Source organism: Scyliorhinus torazame, chromosome 2 (genome assembly GCF_047496885.1).
Source record: "Scyliorhinus torazame isolate Kashiwa2021f chromosome 2, sScyTor2.1, whole genome shotgun sequence".
NCBI classification, from domain to species: domain Eukaryota; kingdom Metazoa; phylum Chordata; class Chondrichthyes; order Carcharhiniformes; family Scyliorhinidae; genus Scyliorhinus; species Scyliorhinus torazame.
In genome coordinates this window covers 100,397,296-100,410,720 of record NC_092708.1, presented here as the reverse complement: position 1 = coordinate 100,410,720, position 13,425 = coordinate 100,397,296, and the positions used below count along the sequence as shown (strand labels likewise).

At 48.3% G+C, this 13,425-nt stretch overlaps 1 protein-coding gene across 8 annotated transcripts in view; it reads right to left on the bottom strand.

Moving 5' to 3' along the window:
* The window catches only part of LOC140390043 (coiled-coil domain-containing protein 148-like), a 301,551-nt gene that overhangs the window by 144,023 nt on the left and 144,103 nt on the right, over positions 1–13,425 (bottom strand). For all 8 annotated transcript variants that reach the window (XM_072474916.1, XM_072474899.1, XM_072474930.1 and 5 more), the window contains 2 exons: positions 10,488–10,651; positions 121–216 (listed from right to left, as the gene is read on the bottom strand). In XM_072474916.1, the coding sequence (XP_072331017.1) occupies positions 121–216; positions 10,488–10,651 (260 nt within the window). The remainder of the gene's footprint in view (positions 1–120; positions 217–10,487; positions 10,652–13,425) is intronic.

The window sequence follows — 13,425 nt, the reverse complement described above, 5'->3', positions numbered from 1 at the left end:
GGAGTAGGTGACTTTTCACAATTTGCATGAGCCCAAAAGCACACAATGCTCTAATTCCAATGCTTCAGCACTAGAAGCCTAGAAAGTGTGCTCTCTTGTTCTTTATATAAAAACATTTACCTCAAATTCAATATTATTGATCTGTTCTTCCAAGGTGCTTCTCTCTCGTTCAAGCTTGTCTGTAATGACCTTCTGTTGGTTTCTTACACATTCCACCTAATTTCATAAAAGATTAGGAATTACATGTGCTTCATGAGTTACTTGTGCAAATAGCATAAGAAGAGCAAGCGTTAAGAAATTACAGCTCAATTATTTTCCCCTTATAATACTTTATTGGAAATATTGCAAAGCGTTGGCTGGCATTAATGTTTTCTTCATTCTTAGGTAGATCTGAAGGCAAACATAACTGGGCCAAAATTTGCTATCAGTTAAACTTGCCCTTATATGATGTGGAGATGCCGGCGTTGGAAGTCTTACAACACCAGGTTAAAGTCCAACAGGCTAAATCGCTGGCTTTGAAAGCAGACCAACGAGGGCCAGCAGCACGGTTCAATTCCCGTAACAGCCTCCCCGAACAGGCGCCGAAATATGGCGACTAGGGGCTTTTCACAGTAACTTCATTTGAAGTCTACTTGTGACAATAAGCGATTTTCATTTCAGGTTTGTTTCGAACACTACTTTCGGAGCACTGCTCCGAGGCCCAGTAATGATATGCCAACGCCAATGTCTTCACCTGAGGAAGGAGCAGTGCTCTGAAAGCTAGTGTTCGAAACAAACATGTTGGACTTTAACCTGGTGTTGTAAGACTTCTTACTGTGCTTTCCCTTATATGTTTAGGGTTTAAATGTTTTTGCAAGGCAAATTGCTAAATATGCAAGATGATAATGGCGGATTGAAGAAAACAGTGTAGCTGGGATCTGATTGAACGAGGCAAGCAAGTGTTTATCTCCTGAAGCAGTCAAATTGAAGGATTGTCAAACTAACCATGCAAGACTGAAAGAAATAGTGTAAATTAGAACGGTGGATTCAGTATCAAATCACACACAGAAAAAGCAATAAAAAGGGAAATAATTATGAAAGAACAAAAAACAGATTCAAAAAGTAAAAACATAAAGATTCTTGGGCGAGATTCTCCGTCGGCTGACGCCAGAATCGGGAAATTCAACTGGGTGGAGAATCGGTTCTGACGTCGAAATCACGGCGGGCGATTTCACGTCAAATCGCAATTCTCCGTCACCTGGACAGCTGCGTCAATGTGTTCCAGAAAGCACGTACAGTAAACGGCGTTGGCATATCATTAATGGGCCTGACCCGGTATTTCCCAGGGCCTACACGATTCACTGCCTCCAATGGACCAAATTCCTGACGGCGAGTTTCACTTGTGCTTTTAAAAACTATGAAACAGGCGCCGTGGCTGCTGAAGGGGAGAGGGGGGTATGGAAAGTGTCCAATATCGCCATAGTTTGCTGACAGTTGTGCCGCCGGTTAGGGGGCTTCTGCCAGGGCCCGGGGGGAGTAGCGGGGGGCTGGCCAGGAGATGGTTGTGGGGTCAGGGTGGATGGGCATGGAGCGCCATTGCCGCAGCCTACAAGGCTGCTCACGCTGCTGAATGCCCATTGTGAACCTAGGGCCATGAGTCGTATGGCTATCCCACCAGGCCACTCCTATAGGTGCCCTCTGGCCCCAGCAACCCATCAGCCATATGGGCACACTCCAGCGCAATCAGTGCCATCTTGTTGGCTGGGATGGTGTATGGGGGGAGTGAAGTGCGTATATGCGCCTGCAGCTTGTCGGCCTCCTGAGAGTCAATCGCAAATCCTGTGAATCTAGCACCATTTCTCATTGGAATCGATTGTGTTCCACATGGCGCCGGTGCTAGCCCCTTAATAGTCGCTGAATCCATCCAGGTAAGGGGTCAGTTTTGCTGTTGTGGAACTCCAGGAATCCTGCATCGGCGTCAACACGTCTCAGGAACAGCGAATCCAGCTGCTTAACTTTGACTTTTAAAAAATCTCCAACATCAATTAGTACCTAAATAAATTAGACCCCATGCTTTTAATATTTGATTTTCATTGCAAGCAAGATTGATTGGCAGTAATTATTTGGGTGTTCATTTGAGAGAAAACAATGGTGTATGGTAACGTCACTGGACTAGTAATCCTGAGGCTCAGGCTAATACTCTTCGGATTGGGGTTCAAATCCCACCACAGCAGCTGGTATTGAAAGCTGGTCTTGTTAATAATGGCCATGTCAAAAAGCAGTGATTGGTGTCAAAACTCATCTGGTTCATTAATGTCCATTTAGAGCAGACACCTGACTCCAGATGCAGCAATACAGTTGACTCTTAACTCCCCTTCAGTTCAAGGGCAATTGGGGTGGGCAATAAATACTGGCCTTGCCAGTGACATCCACATTCCATTAACAAAAAAAAAGTCATCACATCTGATTAGAAACCTGCGACGAGTGCTGGGACCCTTAATGTTTGTTATATACATAAATGACTCGGATGTTAAAGTAGAAGGTATAAATAGTAAGTTTGCAGATGACCCAAAAATTGGTGGTGTTGTTGATAGTGAGAATGTCTAGGCTACAGGCTACAGACTGATATTGATTAGCTAGTAAATTGGGCAGAGTAATGGCAGATGGAATTTCATCCTGATAAGTGTGAGATGATGCATTTTGGGTGGGCTAATAAAGGTAGGATATGCACTTTGGGCGCGATCAAAGCAAATTTGTTCTAAATGTGGTAGCGAGCAGGGAACATCGGGTGTTTCCCGACGGCTGACCTGGCGAGGCCATTATCGGTATCTAACGTTAATTGGGCCACTTAATGATGCCTCACGGGATTTATGTCGCAAATGACTGTCCCACGAGGTGATTTGACAGGACTGCACCTGGCAGCTCCCCACTAACAAGGGGAGCAGCACTTAAACCAATCCCACAGAGTAAACCCCAGACAGCTCGCAGCCATGCCACCGCGCAGGCCGGCACCGCGGTTTGGGGATGATGACCTGGCCAAGCTCATGGACGTGGACAAGTCCAGGAGGGATACTTTATTCTCCCGCGGAGGTCAGAGGGTCAATCACAGGGCAGCCAGTGCCGCCTGGGAGGCAGTGGCAGTGGTTATCAGCTTGGGGAGTGTCACCAGGAGGATGGCCACCCAGTGCTGCAAAAATCACAATGAATTCCACTGGGCCACAGAGGTGAGTTGGCATTGGCACGCTGGCACCGGTCCCGCTTGCCATTCCCCCTCCCCCACCAGCAACTCTGTATCTGGCACCAGCCCGCACAATGGCCAGCACACCATGGAACTTGCCAGCGCTCCCGACCCAGTGCTGCCCATGCCTGTCCCACCCCCACGAAGCATGCAGCGTTCGGCTCACAATGCCTCCCTCCGTGTCCCCACAAGAGAAGTTGCTGCACAATCGGCAGGAAAACCCAGCCAGGCAGTGGAATGAGCCCTGGAGATTGCAGGGGTGGCCAAGGCCAGATCGGTCACTGCCGTCGAGATCGTCCTGCACCGCAGATGTGAGTACTCATCGGCCCCCACCCAGATGGTCTGTCACACGCGAGTTGTTCATGCCATGCATGATGACCTTTCCCTCTCACTGACCACATGTCCCTTCTCCCACAGGATCTCCACCGGATGGTGCCAGTCCATCCAGGGCGGTCCCTCCCCCTGCCGTTGAAACGAACACCTCGGAGGAGAGCTCCGAGAATGGCACTGTCAGGGCATCACCATTGTCATCCCCACCTTCCACCAGCACAGAAACACACACCATGGTGGGTCAATGTAGTGGACAGGCATCAGAGGCACATTCTGGTGACCACCTCACAGTTGCTGATGACATCAGGTGGAGACAGGAATGTCCAGGGGAGATACCAGTCAGAGGCCTGCTGGATCGCAGGACCCAGCTGAGTCCCAGTTAGATTCTGAGCCAATGGACCAGGCTATCCCAGAGCTGATGCAGTCATGGGTGTGGCCGTGAGATTCAGAGGGGGGTGTCAGCGACACTCCAGCAGGTCCATAGCCGATTGGAGGAGTCCCAAAGGCTAAGGGCGCAGGAGATTGCACCGGCAATGTGTGGCACCAAAGCCAATATTGTGCTTGGGTGGTGACCACAGTGGAGAGCCTGGAGCACGACGTCAACACCGTCTGTTGTGGTGTGCAAGGCGAGGCTCAGTCCATGACGGCCATGGCTGAGGGCCTAGACAATATGTCCAGATGCGGAGGTGAGAAGCAAGTGATTTAGAGGGGACCTGAGGAAACATTTTTTCACCCAGAGGGTGGAGGAAATACAAAGAACAATACAGCGGTACAGGTCCTTTGGCTCTCCAAGCCTGTACTGGTCATGATACCAACCTTTGCCAAAACCCTCAGCACTTACTTGTGCCGTATCCCTCTATACCCATCCTATCCATGTATTTGTCAAGATGCCTTTTGAATGGCGTTAATGTACCTGCTTCCACAGCCTCCCCTGGCAACGCGTTCCAGGCACTAACCACTCTCTGTGTAACAAAACCTGCCTCGCACATCTCCTTTAAACTTTGCCCCATGGACCTTAAACCTATGCCCCCTGGTGACTGACCCCTCCTCCCTGGGAAAGAGTGCTTGCCCATCCATTCTATCTATGCCCCTCATAATCTTGTAGACTTCTATCAGGTCACCCCTCAACTTCTGTTGTTCTAATGAAAACGGTCCGAGTCTATTCAGCTGCTCCACATAGGTAACACCCTCCAGACCAGGCAACATCCTGGTAAACCTGCTCTGCACCCTCTCCAATGCCTCCACAGCCTTCTGGTAGTGTGGTGACCAAACTTGTGCGCAATATTCCAAGTGCGACCTTATCAAGGTTTTATACAACTGCAGCATGACTTGCCAGTTTGTATTCGCGATGCCCCGTCCAATGAAGGCAAGCATTCCGTATGCTCTCTTGACTACCTTGTCCACTGGTGTTGCCACTTTCAAAGATCTGTGGATCTGCAAGCCCAGATCTCTCTGGCTTTCTATATTAATAAGAGTTTTGCCATTTACGGTATATTTCCCCTCTATGTTAAACCTACCAAAATGCATTACCTCACATTTGTCTGGATTGAACTCCATTTGCCATTTCTCTGCCCAAGTCTCCAACCTATGTATGTCCTGCTGTATCCTCTGACAATCCTCAACAATATCTGCCACTCCACCAACCTTGGAGTCACCCGCAAACTTACTAATCAGGCCAGCTACATTTTTCTCTAAATCATTTATGTATACCACAAACAACAGAGGCCCCAACACAGATCCCTGTGGAACACCACTAGTCACAACCTTCCATTCAGAAAAACACCCTTACTGCTACCCTTTGCCTTCTGTGACCGAGCCAGTTCTGTATCCATCTTACCACCTCACCTCTGATTCTGTGTGACTTCACCTTTTGTACCAGTCTGCCATGAGGCACCTTGTCAAAGGCTTTACTGAAGTCCATGTGAACAACATCTACCGCCCTCCCCATATAAATCATCTTTGCCACCTTCTCAAAAATCTCGATCAAATTAGTGAGACCCGACCTCCCCTTCACAAAACCATGCTCTCTTTCGCTAATGAGTCCATTTGTTTCCAAATGGATATAAATTCTGTCTCTGAGAATTTTCTCCAATAATTTCCCTTCTACTGACGTGAGGCTCACCGGCCTATAGTTTCTTGGATTATCCCTGCTACCTTTCTAAAACAGCGGTACCACTTTAGCTATTCTTCAGTCCTCTGGGATCTCACCTGTAGCCAATGAGGATACAAAGATGTCAGTCAAGGCCCCAGCAAATTCCTCCCTTGCTTCCCTCAGTATTCTGGGGTAAATCCCATCCGGCCCAGGCGATTTATCTACCTTAATATATTTTAAAAGATCCAATACCTCCTCATTTTCGATGTCAACATGACCCTACCCAAGAATCTTTTTCCACAAAGACCAGTGGTGGGATTCTCCGCTTGCTGACACTGAAATCGCGATTGGTCGGAGAATAGCCTCCAACGCCAAAATCGCGGTAGGCGCTGGTTTGACGCCAAATCAGGATGCTCCGGCACCCCAAAAATGGCATAAGTGCATTGCTCGGCATTTAAGTACAGTAGGCATATCATTAGCGGGCCTGACACTTCACCGCCTCCAATGGGCTGAGTTCCAGACGGCATCATTCACTTGTGGTCTCAGAAATCGTGGACCTGGCGTCGTGGCTGCTGAGCAAGAGAGAGAGGAGGTAGGACACGGAGTGGAGTGACTGCGGGATGCCGACCCGTACATTGGCCGTGCTGACTGGGGGGGGGGCCCTGGCAGAGCCAGGGGAGGGAGGGAAACAGGCCGAGCAGCCGGGGTTCCGCCCCCACAAACTGGGGCCATTACCGCCATTACGGCGACCATCTTGATCCGCACCCACTGACCACCCACCCTGGCCCCTGGTTCTACACAGTGACACCGATCGTATGGGTGCAAGATGCCCTGCGACCGCATGAATGGGAGCCGCTTGGACAGGAAGGGGAAGCTGCAGCAGCAGAGCCGACTGCAGCAGAGCGCCCAGCAGAGGAACGGGCTGCAGAGGAACGGCCAGCAGAGGTTTGGGCTACAAAGGAACAGGCTGCAGAGAGGCAGGTGGCGGCCGCACAGACTGGAGGGCCGGCTGCCCAACAGACCAAGGAGGTGCCAAGGAGGCGCCGCATAAGGCCTCGTGTGAATGGGCGCTGCCTGTCATTTGAGCACCTGCCAGACTGGACATGCCATCGGAGACTCCGGATGAACAGGGAGACAATGCGGCACATTTGCCAGATGATGGCACACCTGGCACCGCGGGAGTATGGGGGAAGGACACTCGCTCCCGGTGACCGTCAAGGTGAGAGCCGCTCTGAACTTCTACGCGACGGGATCTCAAAAATCTTGGCACACAGGTGCATCCACGCCGTTAGAGGCCCTATATGCCCAGGCGGAGCAATACATCCATTTCCATGTGGACCGAGCCCACCAGGATGCCGGGGCAGCGGGGTTCGCCGCCATCGCCGGAAAACCCAGGTCCAGGGGGCGATTGACAGGATGCATGTCGCCCTATAGGCACCGGCAGATAACAGGCCGCTGTACACAAACGCAAAGGGGTACCACTCAATGAACGTCCAGGTGGTCTGTGTCATGCATGCGTCTCTGCGCCCGAAATCCTGGAGGTATGCACGATGCCTTCATTCTGCCACACTCAGCGGTCCCTGACATGTTCGAGGGGCACACCCCTCATGCTGACGGGTTGGCTCCTGGCTGACAGGGGTTACCGCTGCGGCTGTGGCTGATGACACCTATCCGGATAGAGACTCGCTACAACAACACACATACAGCGACCAGGAGTATGATCGAGGGGTGCCTCTGCCTCCTGAAGATGCGCTTGAAATACCTGGACCACTCTGGAGGGGCCCTCCAGTACAAGGCTGAGAGGGTCGCCCGCATCGTGGCGGCCTGCTGCATTCTTCACAACACGCAGCAGTGGTGATGTGGTGGCGGAGGAGGATGAGGAGGAAGGGCAGGAGGATGTGGGAGAGGAGGACGATGAGCAGGACATGGATCCAAGTAGGTAGGGGAGGCCGCACGATGTGTGCGCCAGGGCCAACGCGCACGTGATGCTCTGATCACCTCCAGATTCACCGACTAGGAGGGACAGGGTGGAAGGAGGGGTGCCGGCCAGGGGCACGGAGACCACATCCTAAACCCACACCCCCTCACTTCTCACACTGTCAAACCATCCGCTTGCACACCCCTCCGTGAGACATACCTGCGGTGCTACGAGGCTGGGGGTCCTGGGTTGGCAGTAACAGCGGGTCTGGTCCATGATGACAATCCGCTCTGCGATGAGCTCTGGTGCATTGCATCGGATGACGTCTGAGTCATGCCCATGGTTTTACCGTCCACCTGCCTGCGAGCTGGCCAGTCCATCACACAGTCCCATCGAAACCCTGGGGTGGGGGTGCTGGGGAGAGAGGGAGGGCGGGGAGCATAGTCCTCCCCTAATGCGTGCACTGGTTTCCCCCCCCCCCCACACCCCAATGCATGCAGAGGTGTCGTTCCCCCCCCCCTCCGCCTCCCCCCCCCCCCCCCCCCCCCCGGCCTCCCTCCCTCCCCCCCCCGACCCACCCCCCCCCCTCCGGCCAGCCTGGACCAGCCCACCCCCATCAGACAGAGCACTGGGGCAGGTTGTAACGGTGGTAACAGGTGTTTAATGTGAACAGGTGGTTATTGTGGACCATCTCCATCTGGGACTGCAGCACATCATGCTGCGACTATGCCACCACCCTGTGGGTCTGTGCCACATCAGCCAGTGACTGGGCCACCTCCCTCTGGGAATGGGTCACATCGCCCAGTGCCTGCGCAGCACCAGCCAGCCTGGGCAATGCCGCCGGCGTTCCCAGCCATAGCCTGTTGTGACTGGGCCATGCTGAGGGGCGCCGCTGCAATGTCCAAGTGGCTCTGCCACATGGCTGCCTGTGAGGCAGCAGCCCTGCAGGTGCTGGATGCTCGCCGTCATACCCTCTTGTCCGCTCTCTGATGGCATCTGCACTGTGGCTGAGACTGGATGTTCCAGAACCCTGAGACACGTCTGGACGGCAGCTGGTTCCTGGGGCATGACCTGCCCTCTGACCGTCCGGCCCCTTGGGTGCTCCTACCTTCACCTGCTGTACTGGATGAGGTGTGTGGTGCGCACCAGGTAGTGTCTGCGCAATGCCGGCCAGCGCCTGTGCAATGCCGCCGACGTTCCCAGCCATAGCCTAATGTGCCCAACCGAGGTGATAGCCTCTGGGATGGTGGAGGGTGTCGGAGACAGCTGTGACGGAAAGTCAGTGTCATCCTCCGATCCGAGCTCCGGGGTGTCCTGAGTCTCGGGCAGAGGGCTGGTGTTCAGGCTGCTCTCCTCGTCAGTACTCGGCATGGAAACATAAGAACTGGCATAGGTCAATTAAAACATGGCTGATTCCTTCCTCAACACCAATCACCCGTCCTTGTACCATATCCATAAATATCCTCATCAAAGATCTCTCAATTCCAGTTTTTAAAATTTCAAATGACCTAGTCTTCACAGTTTTCTAGCGAGTTCCACAGTTCCAAGGTTGTTTGTTTAATGGCCTAGCTTCAATTTTAAGATTATGCTTTCTTGTACTGAATTCCACATATTGGAGGGAAATAATGAAAATGGCTTATTACAACAATTTATTAGGGCAGATAGTGGTTTCTGAAGGGATCTTTATAAGGGGTTAAATGATTACATCAAAAGGGAATCTATGTAACTTACTAAAGGGACTTTTAGAGGGCTATATATATATATGTATATAGCTGTATTAGGAAACGTTAAGTAAAATTCCACAACCAGCTGGTATCAGTGGTTTGAATGTCTCGTGACCTCTGTATAGCCTTCAAGCTGGTAGTGCAAGACCAAGTCTGGTAGCAACAAGAGATTAGGAGGAGCCTCTCAGAGATATGAAAGACAGATAATTTGTGAAACAACAGATACCCTGCCTCATGAAAATCTACAAATTGTTTAATGTGAACCTAAATAGGCAGTGTTAGAATTTAAACAATATACCAGCTACATGACTTTCACTGTATAAAAATCTCAAGGTTTTTCAGCTGGGTAGGGTCCGGCTTCAGAGACACTACCCCAATGCATCGGCAAAATAAACAATCGCTCTGTACCTGAGTCTCCTGAAATTATTTTGTATAATAATCTGCTCGACAACACACACAAAGCAAAATGTCCTTAAACTGGTATCATCTTGGTGAATCTATACTGTTTTCCCTCCAAGGCCAAAATACCTTTCCTAATGTCGGTGCCCAAAATTAAACAGATCACTCCAGATGGAATTTGTTATAACCCTCAGGTAGGTCACAAGATCAGGACCAGCAGATTCCAGATGACCTCCTCCGAGTTCCCCGAGGTTTCCCCCTTGAGAGCTCAGCTCTATGGTATAAAAACCCCGGCCTGGGAGCAGTCAGGAGGAGGCCTTTAGAGGGTTGGAGTGTGTAATATTGTGAATAAATAGAATCTTTATTTTCTATCTGGCTGATCCATGTGTGCTGCTTTAGCGGATTCTACAGAATCTGGCCAAGGCTCTGTATAACTGAAGCACCACTTCCTTACTCTGAATTCTAAACCCCTCGAAATAAAGGCCAACATTCCATTCACTTTTTGAATTATATTTTGTACCTGCGATAATGGCTTGGTTTATTTGCGTGCATAAACACTTAAATCTCTTTGTCCCCATAGCTCCTAGTCTCCCATCACTAAGAAAATATTTTTGTTCTTCTCAGATCCAAAATGGATGACCTTATACTTGCCCATGTTAAACTCTGTCTGGCAAAGTTTTACCCACTTACTTTTTCTGTCTACGTCGCTTTGTAATTTTGTCGGTAAAAACTGTTCAATGATTTGTTTCTAAACTTCAAATGGCATGAAGCTTAAAGTAGAAAATGTTACATTTGGTTGTGTCATACCTGCTGCAGTATCTGGATGGAATTAAATTCATCTTGCTGGTCTATTTGCTTTAAGGGACAATGCTGCATTTCAATCAGTCTTTGTTTCAAGTCTTTCTTCAATTGCAAGATTGGCTCTATAGTAGCTGTTCTAAAAGCTTCCTGGTCTTCCTGCAACATTGCACCTTAAGTTAAAGAAAAATTCCCAATAGATATTATTTTTTGTAAAAGATAGAGTTCATAGAATTGCAGTTTACAACAGAAAAGTAAATAAAATACATAAAATTATTTTGTGTCTTAAATCCTTTAAGTTATATTGTACCATTCTCATATGAAATCATCAACAAAAAACATGAACAAGAAACTATTCAATTATGATTTAAATTATTTTACAAAACAGATGATGGACTGATATACAGTTTTCAGACTTTTTTTATTCTTTCATGGAATGTGGACATTGTTGAAATTTCTTTGGTCCGATCTTACACGGCTTGGTTCGTTGAAGAGCTCAGTTTACCATGGGTTTTCAAAGGTGTAGACTCAGCTGAAATCTTGCCCTTCAATACTTCCAGTTCAGCTTTGATGTGAACATTTTTCTGTAACATAGTTACCTTTGGCTTGTGCATTTCATTGCACTCACAAGGTCAGCAACCACCTTGTGGATTACTTGAATATTATCCTCGTCTCGCTGGGGTCTTCTATCTCCCTATGGGGTCTTTTGTTTCTTTCTCTCTGGGGTCTTATCTGCCCTTTCTCTGTTGGTATGTTCAGCCTAAGCTTTAGATTTACTCCAGCTGGGATGAGTGGTCATTCCATCCCATCTACTGTCTGGAACTCGATCTTCCTTTTTGCCATTTCATTGGACTGTCAGACTAATTTGTCCTCTTGGTATGAGTACTGTGCCATCATAGAGCCTTAATCTTACTTTTGAGTGCTTAATTTTCACATTGCCATGTTGAACCACTTCATGCAGCTCTATGAAGTTAGTTATGTTGCATGACGCACCAGCAACTATTTGACGCTTCTTGTTCACATGATACAATTAGGACCGCACAGGGAAAGTAACAGTCACAAACCATTTGTCGCCTAAGGACTTGACTGAACCAATTTGTTCTACCATGTGTAGCTCTTCTTCACACTCACCTGCTGAAATCTCTCCAGTGGCCATCTGTATGAGCTTGTTTTTTTTTTCTGACCAAGCACTTGTGTGCAAAATGATTTTGCTTCTTTCAGTTAAAACATTCTTTCCCCATACAAGGCAGTCGTTCCACGACAGTATATGCATCCTGCCCTTTGTCTATGTTTGCTCAGTTGTTTTGCTCAGAATGCCCCTCAGCATAATGTACCTCCTGCTCTGCTCTGCCATATATATTCTCTAACTGTTGTTTCACAACTTCTACATTTCAACACGTCTGTTGCTTTCTTTAGCCGATGTTGGGGACGTCCAGAACTAGGGGTCATGGCCTAAGAATGAGGGGCAAGCCATTCAGGACTGAGATGAGGAGAACTTCTTCTCTCAGAGTTGTGAACTTGTGGAATTCTCTAACACAGAAAGCTGTTGGGGCCGGTTCATTGGGTATATTCAAGAGGAAACTGGACGTGGCTTTTGTGGCTAACGGGATCAAGAGGTATGGAGAGAAAGTGGGAGTGGGATATTGAATTTGCATGATCAACCATGATCATATTAATTGTGGTGCAGGCTCAAATGGCTGAATGGCCTACACCTGCATCTATTTTGTTTCTATGTTTCTATCAGTTTCCGATCTTTCAGTAGACTTGCTCTCATGCCTAGAAATAATCTATCTTTAATCAGGTCATCTTTTAGTTGTCCAAATTCACAGATTCTGCTAACTGCTGGGACATACCATTCAATGGTCTCATTTTCACTTTGAACTCTAGTGTTGAATACATAACTTCAGCTGTAACATTGACATGAAAAGAGTCCAGTCAGTCAATATCCAGTTAATGTATGTTCGGTGGCCTTGTCTGGCAGAATTCCTTGACTTGGTCCAGGCAACCCGGTTGCAGGTTGATGATGCAGCAAAGCATTGTTGTATTCTGGGAATTAGTTCACTCTGTAGTTGAAATACAGAACTTTTTCTGGGGACCCGACTTTGGGAGAGATAGAGGCCGGAGGCAGGCAGCTTAATCTGTAGTCCAGATTTCTCCTCTGTTGTTAAAACTCAACTGAAGATAGAATTCAAAGCTGTATGATAAAGCAATTCAAACAGCTCAAGTCTCGATCTTGTGACAGGGTGGTTTTGGGCCAAGCCAATCAGCTAACAAAGTACTTAAGGATCCTCATTAAAATCCATTGTATTTTGAGTGGGTAACTGTGGAGCCATTAGCACAATGTTGGAGATGAGGATTCCCAATAGCTCTTCCTTTGTCCAGAGCTGGTTAGTACAGACATCTCATCTACTTGTCCCTTGTGCTGGCTTGGCTTGGCTGGAATATTCATACGAGTCACATTCCAGGAGGTTGGTGAGTTAACCTTTGTCCAGGGAATGACTTAGAACCTTCCAGAACCACCTCTTGTTACCAGCTGCAGTCATTTTATCAGCCCAGCAATTGTCCATTAAAAAAAAACTTAAACAAGAGTGTCTGGAAGAGAAACTAATTTTTAAGCTTTTTTTCTTTGTGCCTTTTTGACATGACACTCCCAAAACTTAACACTTCACACTTCTCTGCATTAAATTTCAACTACCTTATGTCTGCCCATTCCATTAGCCTGACTATGTCCTCTTGGTCTATTATCATCTACCTCACAGTTCACAATATTCCAAGTTTTGAGTCATCTACATTTTAAAATTCTATCCTGCACACCCAAGTTCAGATCATTAATATAAATCAAGAAAGCCTATTACTGACCCCTGGGGAACTCCACTGTGTACCATCCTCCAATCTGAAAGAAAACGTTTCCCATTACTTTCTATTTCCTATCATTTTAAAATTATGA